The 13,789-nt window shown below is 35.5% G+C and overlaps 1 protein-coding gene across 4 annotated transcripts in view; it reads left to right on the top strand.

Moving 5' to 3' along the window:
- Window positions 1-12,307, top strand: part of LOC114406067 (TMV resistance protein N-like) — a 29,244-nt gene extending 16,937 nt beyond the window's left edge. For 2 of the 4 annotated variants that reach the window (XM_028368637.1, XM_028368636.1), the window contains 4 exons: window positions 62-1,166; window positions 1,421-1,696; window positions 3,747-4,577; window positions 11,005-12,307. In XM_028368637.1, the coding sequence (XP_028224438.1) occupies window positions 62-1,166; window positions 1,421-1,696; window positions 3,747-4,577; window positions 11,005-11,730 (2,938 nt within the window). In that variant the 3' untranslated portion in view covers window positions 11,731-12,307. Of the gene's footprint in view, window positions 1-61; window positions 1,167-1,420; window positions 1,697-3,746; window positions 4,578-11,004 lie in introns of those variants that run through there. The other 2 variants (XM_028368638.1, XM_028368639.1) reach the window with 2 other exon arrangements.
- The last annotated feature ends 1,482 nt before the right edge of the window (window positions 12,308-13,789 follow it).

Here is a 13,789-nt window from a genome sequence, read left to right as displayed (position 1 = left end):
TAAATTTTGATGCATATTTGGACACACCTTTTCTTTGTTTTTATTATGTTTTTTATTATAGGAATGAAAGTGAGGCTATCAAAACTATTGTTGAAAACGTTACGCCTTTGTTAGACAAGACAGAGTTGTTTGTTGCTGATAATCCAGTCGGCGTAGAACCACGAGTCCAGGAAATGATTGAACTATTAGACCAAAAACAATCAAACGGTGTTCTACTACTCGGGTTGTGGGGGATGGGAGGCATTGGTAAAACAACTATTGCAAAAGCCATTTACAACAAGATTGGCCGCAATTTTGAGGTAAAAAGCTTCCTCGCACGTATTAGGGAAGTTTGGGGGCAAGATGCTGGTCAAGTATATCTACAAGAACAACTTCTATTTGATATCGGAAAAGAAACAAACACAAAGATACGTAATGTTGACTCAGGAAAAGTTATGTTAAAAGAACGACTTCGCAATAAAAGGGTACTCCTTATACTTGATGATGTAAATAATTTGCATCAATTGAATGTTTTGTGTGGAAGTCGTGAATGGTTTGGTTCAGGGAGTAGAATAATCATCACAACTAGAGATATGCATATACTTAGAGGGACAAGAGTTGACAAAGTGTTCAGAATGAAAGGAATGGATGAAGATGAATCTATTGAGCTTTTTAGTTGGCATGCATTTAAGCAAGCAAGTCCAAGAGAAGATTTTATTGAACTTTCTAGAAATGTAATTGCTTATTCTGCGGGATTGCCACTAGCTCTTGAAGTCCTTGGGAAGTATTTGTTTGATATGGAGGTAACAGAGTGGAAAAATGTATTGGAGACACTCAAGAAAATTCCTAATGATGAAGTACAAGAGAAATTAAAAATAAGCTATGATGGTTTAACTGGTGATACAGAGAAAGGAATATTTCTTGATATAGCTTGTTTCTTTACAGGAAAGGACCGGAATGATGTTATACATATCTTAAATGGTTGTGGGCTTTGTGCAGAAAATGGAATACGTGTCTTGGTAGAAAGAGGCCTTGTAACTGTAGATTATAAGAACAAGCTTGGAATGCATGATTTGCTGCGAGACATGGGAAGAGAAATCATTCGTTCAAAAACACCAATGGAGCCTGAGGAGCGTAGTAGGTTATGGTTTCATGAAGATGCGCTTGATGTATTATCAAAAGAAACTGTAAGACTTCCATCTATTATTTTTTTATTTAAAATATCCAAAGCTAATGGATACAACTAACACATTTATGAGTCAGTTCTTAATATTCATTTGTGCGATTGATTGTCACAAGAATTTTGAAAATTGGTTTGGTTGTGAATTGGTTTTTGCTTCTTAGCTTCTTAAACAAATGATGGGTTTTCTCACAAGAGTTTTAACTACCATATATCTTTTTAGCTACGCATGTTTTACCCTTTTCGTTTTTTCTATCATAGGGAACAAAAGCTATTGAGGGACTGGCTTTGAAGTTACCAAGAACTAATACAAAATGTTTGAGCACTAAAGCTTTTAAGGAGATGAAAAAACTCAGGTTGCTTCAACTTGCTGGTGTACAATTGGTTGGAGATTTCAAGTATCTTTCCAAAGATCTTAGATGGCTTTGTTGGCATGGATTTCCTTTAGCATGCATACCAACAAACCTTTATCAAGGAAGTCTAGTTTCCATTGAGCTAGAAAACAGCAATGTTAATCTTTTGTGGAAAGAAGCCCAGGTATTAATTTAGTTTTTTGCAATTCATGAGTATTTCTTTCTCTTCTTTATGGATGTAATTAAATTGTCTCAAATATTAATACTATTTCACTATATAGTACTTTTAGACAAATTTCATCTATGTTTTTCTTAGCCTCTCTTATATTGGTAGTACTTTCTGTAAAAGTTCAAGTTTAAATAAAAAATTTAATTATCAATATGTTCCTAGCTTTTATTTATTTAGAATATTTAATTAGGTCATTTTATTTCTGAAAGTTTCAATCAAGTCTTTTATTTTTTTTTCAAATGTCTGAATGTGATTTTTTTTTTCCAGTTGAGACTGATGATGACGTTAAGTTGTAAATTCCTTGAAAAGAATCACATTCAGACATTTTAAGAAAAAAAATAAAGGATTTGATTGAAAATTTTAAAAATAAAAAGACCTAATTGAATATTCTAAATAAATAAAGAGATAAAATTGATAATTAAGTTTGAATAAATTGAACGTTTATATATTCATATTCTAATACAAGCTCTAGCCTCCCTTTTATACGGTAAACCTAGTAAGCCTAAAAAAGGAAATGATCAGGATACCAAAATTTGTTTTTTTTTTCATATCCTAAAATATCTAGATGAACATTTAGCAAAACAAATGATGCTAAACCACAAAAATTGAGGCTAAATGAACATTTAGCAATAAAAAAAAAATTGTGCTTGAGTCAACACTAAGTAGTGCCAACTAAGTTGAATTAGAAGACCCTATTATGAGTCTACCTGTCTTTGTGGTATTCACTAGACGACATTTATTAGTGTCAAATTAGATTATGTTAATTTTAGTGTTGACTTAATTCGTGCTAATAGTGTAGGTTAGACCATGCAATCACAAATCTAAACCTTGAAGCATTCCCATTTTTGTGTTGGGCATAGCTGACACAAATAAATTTATATGTAATCTATAGCGATTATTTGACCTGAATTAAGTCAATGCTATGTTACAATAGATAGTGTATACATTGCAGTGTTGATGTTAAATTTTATGGCTATTTTGTTCTTTACTTGTGATACCACCATTTAATGATGCATTAGAACTTTAATTCCAATGCTAAAGTTTACAAATATTTTCCTCTTGTAGTGATATCGTCAACATGCATAACCAATATAAAAAAAATCCATCACCACATCATATAAAAAATCAAAATTCTTGATAATTATTGTACGTATGAAACTTTGATATAACAACAATAAAGTCTTATTTCATTAGGTAAGAGTAAATCTTGATACATTAAATTAAAATTTTTACACACGATGTTTATCAAAATTCAATTTTTTTAAGATTATCTTTTATCTAATCAAATAGATTTTGTGTGTTTATTATGAACTTATATTATAGTTTTGTTTTTAAAAAACATAAGAGACAGAGTTTATGACCTCCTCTTCAAATAATTAAATATAACAAAAACAAAGGACAGGTAAGGTAGAGTTGCAATTTTTACTAATTGATCAAAGAAGCCATAAAATGCTCATAAACAAATTATATATAGAGAGTGCACGACTTCGATGAGAATAATTTTTCACGAAAGAATAATTAATAATAATCATTAGAATATGATTAAAAATAATAGATGATTGAGATTAAAATATTTAAAAATTAAAATTAAAATTTGATATAATCGTTAAATCTCTATAAGATTTATCAAACAAATCACATCTTACAACATTTCAATTATTATTAATGATAATTGAGATACTCTAGAATGTGATTTGTTTGACGAATTTTTTAACGATCTAATAGTTATATTAAATTTAAATTTTTAAATATTTTAATCTCAATCATCTATTATTTTTAATTATAATATAATGATTGTTATTAATTATTCTCATATTCTGAAAGGATTTGTATAAACTAAACCTTTATCAAAATATATTGGCACTAACAAATGGCATTCCACCAGTATAAATATTTTACTTTCTACTTGAGATGCTCATAACACAATAGAATTGCATCTATTTACGTTTTGAGTTTTATCTCTAACTTTAATTTTATCTATTGTATGCTTGTTTTTTTCTTGTAGGTAATGGAGAAGCTGAAAAATCTTAATCTCAGTCATTCTCATTATTTAACAGAGACTCCAGACTTTTCAAATTTGCCTAATCTTGAAAAGCTATTACTCGTGGATTGTCCAAGGTTGTCAGCGGTTTCCTATACCATTGGACATCTCAATAAAGTTCTTCTAATAAATTTTCAAGATTGTATTAGCCTTCTTAACCTTCCAAGAAGTATCTATAAGTTGAAATCTCTTAAAGCACTCATTCTTTCAGGATGTTTAAAGATTGACAAGTTAGAAGAGGATTTGGAACAAATGGAGTCTTTGACAACCCTTATTGCGGATAAGACTGCAATAACAAGAGTGCCATTTTCAATAGTTAGATCAAAAAGAATTGGATATATCTCTTTGTGCGGTTATGAAGGATTCTCACGTGATGTGTTTCCTTCAATCATTTGGTCTTGGATGTCACCAACAAATATTCTCTCATCCCGCGTTCAAACATTTCTAGATGTGTCATCTCTCGTTTCATTAGACGTGCCAAATAGTAGTTCCAATCATCTATCATATATTTCCAAGGACCTTCCACTGCTTCAAAGTCTTTGTATAGAGTGTGGCTCAGAACTTCAACTTTCTCTAGATGCTGCAAATATTTTGGATGCTTTATATGCCACAAATTTTGAAGAATTGGAATCAACTGCAGTCACATCGCAAATGCATAATATGAATGTTTTAACATCAATTGAATGCAACAATCAAGTACACAACAAAGGATCAAAAAATTTCAGGAGATCACTTTTAATTCAAATGGGAACGAGTTGTCAAGTCACCAATATTCTGAAACACAGAATTTTACAGGTTTTACCCTTAATTTCTCTCTTAAGTATCTAATTTCCTTATCTTTTGTCAATAGAACTATTTTTAGTATATCAATTATATGTGGAAGTGTATACTATTATACGTTGTTGGTATATATATATATATAAACATGTCATTTTAAAATGATCATACACCAACATAGATTTTTTTGACACAGTCATCATATATTTTGCTATTAGTAGTTGTCTTATCTTTAATTACTTTTGTAATTGTGTTTAGGAATTAGTTATGCTTGGAAGGACAAATTAAAAAATAAAGTCTTGCTGAAAGGAACACTTTGTTAGTTATTAATTAAGAAAGAAAGTTACGATACGAGTATTTAGTAATTAAGACTATCTTCTAATCATGTGTTAGTCAATTTTTTTTTTTTGATCAGCAAAGATAGATATTTATATATATGAAACTGAATACCAGAGGTACTAAAATCCATAGTTTTGGATGGCCATGCAATTGGTTGCAAATCAGACTAAATAGAGTCTAGAGAGGAACCAAACAAGCTACACCTTGCCATAAACTAGCCTATATGACTTAACTTTTTTAATACAAAAACCCTTCTCTAATATCGCTAGACCAGTGGTTAAAATGTATTGTAAAGTCCTTCTCCAAATTGGACAGTCATGTCCACAATAGAAAGGATGCCTCGTCAATCAATTTGTTGCTATCAAAGGAGTCATTGGAGAAGATGATTTTATTCCTTTGCTGTCAAATGGTCCATGTTACAGCTAGCACTTCCATCTAGTAATCCTTATCCCAACAATTGATATGGAACCATGTTGTAGGAAATGTTGCCTTGGTTCTTTCGGGAAAGCTCCAGAGATGTTCAACCATGATGATGATTCCCACCAAATAGGGAGGATCTTGTTGCAGTGAAAAAACAAGTGTCTTGCTTCCTCTTCCATATTTCCATAAAATGGACAGCTTCTATTTGTGACCTCTATTTGTCGCCTGTGCAAATTTACTCTAGTAGGTAATGTATCCCTAAGTAGCCTCTAAGCAAATACTGCAACTTTGATTGGCACCTTTAACTTCCACAGCTCCTCAAAAGCCCTATCATGTATCCCCTCAACTTCTTCCCCCCTCATTAGGTTGTACGCAGATCGTGCTGTGTATTGCCTACTTTGATCTTCCTTCCACACCCACTCATCCCTTCTATTTCTTTGTATTGTCTTCCTCTCGATATCTGTTAGGAAATTAGTAGCCATTGTTATCTCGTTGTCAAATAATGGCCTCCTCCATGATAAGTTCCATTCCCACTCCTTGTCCTTGTAACTGCCTATCTGCTGGATTAATTGGTTCTCTTGGCACGAAATTACAAACAATCTGGGGTACTTTATTGCCAGTGAAGCTTCTCCATCTATCCACTCGTCTTCCCAGAATTTGATCCTATCTCCACTCCCCAGCTTCCACTGTATCCTTTTTTTGAGCTCCTCTCCCTGTTGTGAAGTTTGAAAAACAATCTTTAGATCCCTCCACCACAATGACTCTTTGTTACTCCCATGTGCTTCATCTAGTCCCCTCCACCCACCATATTTGGATTGCACTACCCTTACCCACAGCTGTCCTTCATGCTGAAATAGATGCCACCCCCACTTACCAAGTAGAGCAAGATTGAAAGTGTTTATACCCTTCATGCCCAGGCCCCCTTTTTCTTTTGGTAGGCAAGCTGTCTCCTATTTGATCCACGCAATCTTGTTTTTATTTGGACCTCCTCCTCATAGAAATCTACGTTGCAAGCTGACTAACTTGTCCTCCACCTTCTTAGGTAACCTAAATAAAGACAAAAAAGTATATAGGAATAGAATTTAGGACTGACTGAATAAGAGTCACTCTCCCCCCAAAGGACAAGTGTCTTTGCTTCCACTTAGTTGATGCCATCTCACACTTTTTTATAATGGGATCCCACATCTGACCCTGCCTCGAATTTACCCCAATAGGTATTCCTAGGTAGACAAAAGGAATGGACATCAAGCTACAATTCAACCAACTGGCTGCTTCAGACTTCCATAACTCCTGCACACCAAATGCACCAAAACAGTTTTTTGCAAAATTAATCTTAAGGCCTGATGCAAGTTCAAAGATCCTCAGAATTGCCTTAATCGCCCTAACATTCTCTTGTGAAGCCTCTCCAAAAAATAGTGTCATTCCCATATTAAAGGATGCTGACATCAACTCTGTTTGATTCCACAGAGAATCCCCTGTAAAAATTCCTCTTGACGGCCTCTCTCATCAATCCATTCATTATTGAAGAGGAAAGGTGCTAGTGGATCCCCTTGCTGAAGGCCTCTTTGTGCTGAGAACTCTGCCGATAGACTGTCATTTACCAGAACCGATACAAATGCGGATTTTAGACATCCCACAATCCACTGAATCCATTTGGCGCAGAAGCCCATTCTCCTTAGCATATAAACCAGAAAATCCCATGATACCAAATCGTATGCCTTCTCATAGTCCACTTTGAAAACTAAACACGGCTTCTGACTTCTCCTGGCCTCATCCACCACCTCGTTTGGACTTTGTAGCAAATGCCTTCCCTCTATAAATGCAGATTGGCCTTCATCTACTATGAATTTCATAACCTTCTTCAATTTGTTGGCCAACAGCTTGGCAACTATCTTATACATGCATCCAGTGAGTGAGATGGGTTTGTACTCATCCAACAATTGTGGGTTGATCACCTTAGGGATTAAGACAATGAAGGATGTGTTACATCCCCTTGGAAAAATCCTAGTTACATAGAGTTCATCCAAGAACCGCAGAACATCCGGTTTAAGTAAGTGCTAGAATCTCTTGATGAATTTGAAATTAATTCCATCTGGGCTCGGGCTTTTCTCGCTCCTAAATCCCCAAACTGCATCCCTTATTTCCTCCTCCAAAAATCTCCCTGTTAACATGTCATTGTGGTGATGGTCAATGGCCTTGAATTCAATACCATCTAAGTGGGGTCTATTATGGTCTTCTTCTTGGAACTTCTATAGGAAAAATAGGCGGGCTGCCTCTTTTACTCTTGTCGGTTCTTTAACCCATTCTCCATCAATCCATAGTCCATGCAGAGAATTGCCTCTTCAGTTTGCATTAACCAACAGATGGAAATAGCGAGAGTTGCAATCCCTTTCTTTCACCTATTTGGCTCTTGCTTTCTGTCGAAGTAAAGATTCATGTGACTGGGCAACTATCTACAAGTCTTGTTGAAGCTGTTTCTAGATTATTACCTCTTGAGTAAACAACTGTCTATGTATGATGTTCACTTCCATCCGATTCAGTTCTCCCTCGATCTTCTTGTATCTCTTAAAGGTATCACCGAACCGATCTTTATTCCATATCTTCAACCTTGCCTTCAATCTCTTTATTTTTTCTTTCAACACAAATCAGCCCCATCCTTTTTGCTGGTGGGTTCGCCAGCACTCCTTCACAATTGAACTGAAGGATTTGTCTATGAGCCAACAATCAAGGATCCAGAATGGTTTTGAGCCCCAGTCTACAAACTTGGACTGAAGCAACACTGGGCAGTGATCAGAAAAATTCCGGTCCAAAGGTTGTTGTATGCTTCTGGGCCATTTTGTGAGCCAGTCTGGAGACTCAAAGAATCATTGGGTCTAAACCACGTGAATTTTGTTTCTTCCCATGGTGCTTCCACCACCTCCAGCTCATTTATCCAATCATTAAATTCTTTTATACTACTCTCTTCTATCGTCCTTTGGCAAACTCCTACCTTTTCCGCAGAATCTCTAATGTTGTTGAAATCTCCCGAAATGCACCATAGGTCCTCAACATACTGCTTCTCTGTATTTCCACTTTGCCCATTCTCTTGTTGGTCTTGTGGCATCTTCTCATTGCAGCCCATGCTCTGCTGTTTTTGTAACTGATTGGTGTTTTTCCGGCATCGAAATGTCATATTTTCTGGTGGTATACTAGGAGCTTGGGCTTCTTTAATTTCCTTGCCTTGCTTTCAAGGTGTAGCTGTGTCTAAAAAGCAGCTTTGTGTGTTAACAACTTTGTTTATTGGGCTTCTAGGGGGGTGTGCTTAGTAAGGCCCGTATCATTTGAGTTTAAATTTTCCTCATGGTACTCACGTGACCCCCTCTGCAGCTCACTACCTTCATTTGCCATTTGCCCTTTCCTCCCCACTGACCCACTTTCCTCTTTAGTGCCATTGTCCTAATCTGCAACCCCTTTCCCCTTCTCGACATACCCTAATCTTCTTTGGTGCTTTTCCTAATATGGCAAGGATAACTCACTCCCCCTTGAGATTCCACTGCACCTTTTTTCTGGCTTTTTCCATGTGACTACGGGACATTACCTTTACCTGTTGGGTCTTTGAAATTCCAACGACCACTGGGTAAAGGCAATGCATGCCCTATGTTGCCGCCGTCGTGGGAGTGCGAGCCAGTCTGGTGCGGAGCGGTGATGTTTGGCCGCTCCTCATTGTCCGTTGTCGCGATTTTGAAAGTCTGTCCCCATGACCTCGTCGATGTCGGAGATTCCATTAGGCTCCCGTCAGAATCTATATCTTCCGACGATAGCATCCCACTCCTTCTCGCTCCTTGCCACGAGTCAACGTATGGGGCTTTTTCTTCCACTATTCGAACTTCGTACACCTCTGTGCCGATATGCACGTTGACGGTGTGCTGAATGGATGGCTTCCATGGTGTTTTGAGGAGCACCCTTGCTCTGTCCATCCGCCGTCGTTCTTCCACTTCCTCGTCAATCTCCACTAGGTCCCCAATTACCCCCAGGATCTTCTTGATGGCCGGCACTTCCCAGGCTATGGCCGGGATCCCCCAACACTGTACCTAGGCCAATCGATAGCCCGAAAGCAGATTTGGCGACCATTTTTGCATCGAGTAAAACAGGGGAAGCGTACTGTGGCCAAACTGATTCATCAGTTGTTCAGCTTTTTCAGCGTTCAGTCCGAATACTAGGACCATGTCATCCCCCAGATACATCGTTGAGATATCCATGCCATAATCCCACCTCAACTCATCTTCCACCTTGTCGAAATTTGCTGGGTTTGACATCCTACTGACCTTCTTATCATTCAACCACTTCAACACTTCCTCTGCGGGCTCGAGGTAGACTGACGATAGCCCTTCGTCGCCGTTATGTGCTACCCTTCTCTTCCCCGCAACCACCTCCGCATAAGACGTATGCTCTATTCTTCCACTTCTTTGAGAATGGCACTGTTCTGTTAACTTTTTCCCGTTTCCTTGCACCTGTCTCTTCTCTTCTACCTCTAGCTTTCCTCCCCTCAGTCTTTCGTAATGTGGGAGGTTAACATATAGCTTCAGACCTTCGACAATGATGTTGTCCAATTGCCTCTCAAGCAAGCGCTCATCTTTCACACCCTTGAATCTGACAAACCTGTACCTCCTACCATTCCTATTTCATTGTTTGGATATGAATACCTCCCTAACATCTTCCTACTTCTTGAAGTGTTTCCACAAATCCTTCTCAAATACTTCGTTGGAGAATCATGAGAAATAGTAGGATGTTATCTCAGTTTGATCCCTCCAGTTGGTTCGAGCGTACTGTTGTCCATTTTCGTTCTAGGGCTGGTTCTGATGGGGCTCCCCTCTCACTCTCTCGGTGTATCTCTCTTTCCTCTCCTTGTTGCTCCTAACTCTCTCCCACCCCCTCTCAGGCTCTCTCTCTCTCTCTCTATCTTACTTTCTCTCTCATCTCTCTTGGCATCTTAGCCTTAAAATTAGTTGTAGCACGTGTTAGTCAATCTTTCATTGCGGTAAGAGCACAAAATCCAACATAAATCTGAATTTTACATTAGTTAAGTGTAGTACTAGTAACATCATTTTTATATGTACTTTATTTCATCATTAACTGCTATCATATTCAGAGTGCATATTTTAATGTGAGGTAATTTAAAAAATATATATACTTTAATGTGAGGTACTAGTAACATTTTTTTTTGTATATACTTTATTTCATCAATAACTGCTATCATATTCAAAGTGCATATTTAATTTAATGCTAGGTAATTTATATATATATATATATATATACATATATATATATATATATATATATATATATATATATATATATATATATACTTTAGTGCGAGGTACAATTTATTATTTTCACAATATAAAATTCAATATTAAATTGAAAATGTTCTCTCATTTTTCATTGTTTTTTCGGTTGGTATAGAACTATTTTTTATTCATTTTATGTTTATTTGGTTACGGGTATGGAACTCTTACTTGGACCAATGGATTTTGTTTAAATTATCCAAGCAAATATATTTATGCATAACTTTAAATTATTTTTTAACAATTTACTCTTCATACTTATGATTGTTCTGAGTAGTTTTTGGGTAATCAAGATCATAATTTTATGGTGGTACTAATACATTGATTGATAAACTTTTGAGCATATATCTTCATTTTTACAGAATACGGCCACTAGTGATGGTGGTGGTTGTTTGCTCCCCGGTGATAGCTATCCAGATTGGTTAACCTTCAACAGCGAAGGTTCATCTGTGACTTTTGAAATCCCTCAAGTGAAAGGGCGTAACTTGAAGAAAATGATGTGCCATGTCCATTATTCTTCCCCGGAAAATATAACTTCAGATGGTTTGAAAAATTTGTTGGTGATAAATCACTCAAAGGCCATCATCCAACTTTATAAGAGAAATGCATTAGTCTCCTTCGAAGATGATCAGTGGCACGGGATACTATCAAAAATAGAGCCTGGAAACAAAGTGCAAATTGTTGTTGTCTTCTGGAGCAAATTAACTGTTTACAAGACAACAATTTATCTCATATATGAACCAATGAATGAAAAAATAGAGCATTCCCATGCGCCAAATAAGAACGTAATGGATTCTAGTGGTGATGAAAATGAATGTGTTGTTGGGACCATCTCTCTTCAAGTAGAATCCATATATAAGCCAACAAATGACATAATGGAGCATTGCCATGCATCAAATAAGAATGCAATTGTTTCCAGCAGTGATGAAAATGAATGTGTTGTCAGGCCATCCTCTCCTCAAGTGGAATCCATAGATGACTTAAGGTGTGTTTCAAAAAAAGGCTTGATTAAGCGCTTATTGAATAAGTTCTTATCATGCGAATACTTTTGTAATGCAAACTCAGAAAATAAGAAAAATCAAGGTTAAAAGATGGTGAAAGAATGTCAGGTCCCAATTGATTCTTATGGTGGCTGCAAATCTTGTATTGTTGCTTGTGCAGAGATTGTTTTTGGGCAGTGGATGATTTGTTTTACATGTAGATTGGTGGCTACTATTAATGCTCTAAATCTGATTGCTAAAGAATGGATACTTGGGGAAGGTCCACTTGTTTTGGGATCTTGGTTTCTAAGGGAGTCCAACTTGAGCTTGATTCTGATGACCTTGATTTTAATCCTTTGAAGTGAAAAAGATATGTGTAACCCAAGTACTTGACAATTGATCAATCAAATGAATAGTATGCTTAAATAGAATTGGCAGGTGGATCAACTGCATTTTTATAGAAGTCATCAAACAAGTTGATAACCTTGGCAATCTAAGTATGTACCTATGTTGATCATTTCCTGCGGCATGAGATGCATGACTCATATTATGGTAATTACGTTAACCGCTTTGCTAGTTAATACTGTTATGAGAGATCTTGTTTAGTGTGTGTCTTCTGTAACTCTTCCATCTTTTGAAATTTAATTTAGTTATCTTAAAATAAATATATTTTTTGGTGGGATCATGTATTGTTTATTGTTTGAAATTTGAATTTTATATCTAGAAATTGGGATTTATTCATTTCTTTTTGGCGAGTTTCCACGTGCACATTGTAGTTTGTTTTCTTTCAAGTTTGGATTTATTTCTTTGAATTGGAAAAGAATAAAGTGAAGAGAATAAGGAATACAAGACGCAAATTTGGATTTCTTTTGGAATAGGGAAAACCTATTTATCCCAATTTTTAGAATTTTGTTTGTGGAAGATTTCAATTTCTACTAAAAGAAATGATGTTTGTTTCTGGTTCTACATACAAGTCGAGTAGATTTGCTGGGCTCAAATTATTAAGTGGTTCTATTTCTGAGAAGACCGTGTATGTTATATTTACTTGTAGCATGTTCACGGGGATGAACATGGTTTCCAAATTAAGGGGAAGATTGTGTATGCTTGATTCTTGGTTCCTTTAACCTGACTTCCTCGACATGGATGTTATTGGCATATCTGGTAATGCCTTTTTCACTTTCTTGGGTGTCTGTGATTGTTTGTTAATTAGCAAACTTGGATTGACACCACATATATATTTCATGTTCATAAATAAATTTGCATACTTTGTCTATCTTTTTCATGTTTCCCTTTTTTCACATGAAAGTGGCCCTCCAATACTGTAATTATATTTATTTTGGTAACATCTTTGTAATTATATGATACATTTTTTTTTTAGAAATATTTTATTGTTGATATTTTTTAATTATTTTTATTTGAATGAATGACTTGTGTCATGCAAGTTGTTATCTACTAGTGCATGTAGAAATAGGTTGGATTCTTATTTGAACTTGAATTCTTTTGCTTTCTCTGACATGTTGTGTAGTGTTGCCCCAAAATAGAATACTATCTAAATTATACTAAGAGCATCTTTAGTTTAAGATCCCAAATTGGGATCTTAAATCATGAATCATAAAACGTCACGTACAAGGAGGGTCAACATCCCCTAATGACATATCTATATATAGAAAAATAATATTATAACATAAATATTCCAATAAAATATTAGGACGGATGAAAATTAGATAGCTAACGAACTTCCATATGACAACAAAAATAAAATAGACTAACAAAGTTTTGAAGTATTAGAAGAAAACAAACATGTCACTAATAACAAACATTATAACTAACTAACAAAGATCAACATCAAATCCTCTTCAGAATTGTAAACTTCAACGTTATCTTTTAATTCTCCTTCATTGTCTTGTTCAATATTGTTTGATTCTCCATTCAAATTAGTTTATTCTTTTTTATTTGTCAACATACTAGCAGGGTTTACTTCTTCAACACCACCTCTTAAATCTTGCAATCCAGAAACACTTTTAACTTTAATGACTTCATTGACATATGACATTTCCTCAACTTGGTAAGACACATCATCTTGTACATGATTGGATTCTATGTAATCCCTTCGCTTCGTTTTTATTGCTACACATCAACCACATTTGTCTCGTCTTGTTGTTGGGTA

This window comes from Glycine soja, chromosome 3 (genome assembly GCF_004193775.1).
Source record: "Glycine soja cultivar W05 chromosome 3, ASM419377v2, whole genome shotgun sequence".
Classification (NCBI taxonomy): Eukaryota; Viridiplantae; Streptophyta; class Magnoliopsida; order Fabales; family Fabaceae; genus Glycine; species Glycine soja.
The sequence above is the reverse complement of the archived record's forward strand: the minus strand, read 5'-3'. Positions and strand labels throughout refer to the sequence as shown.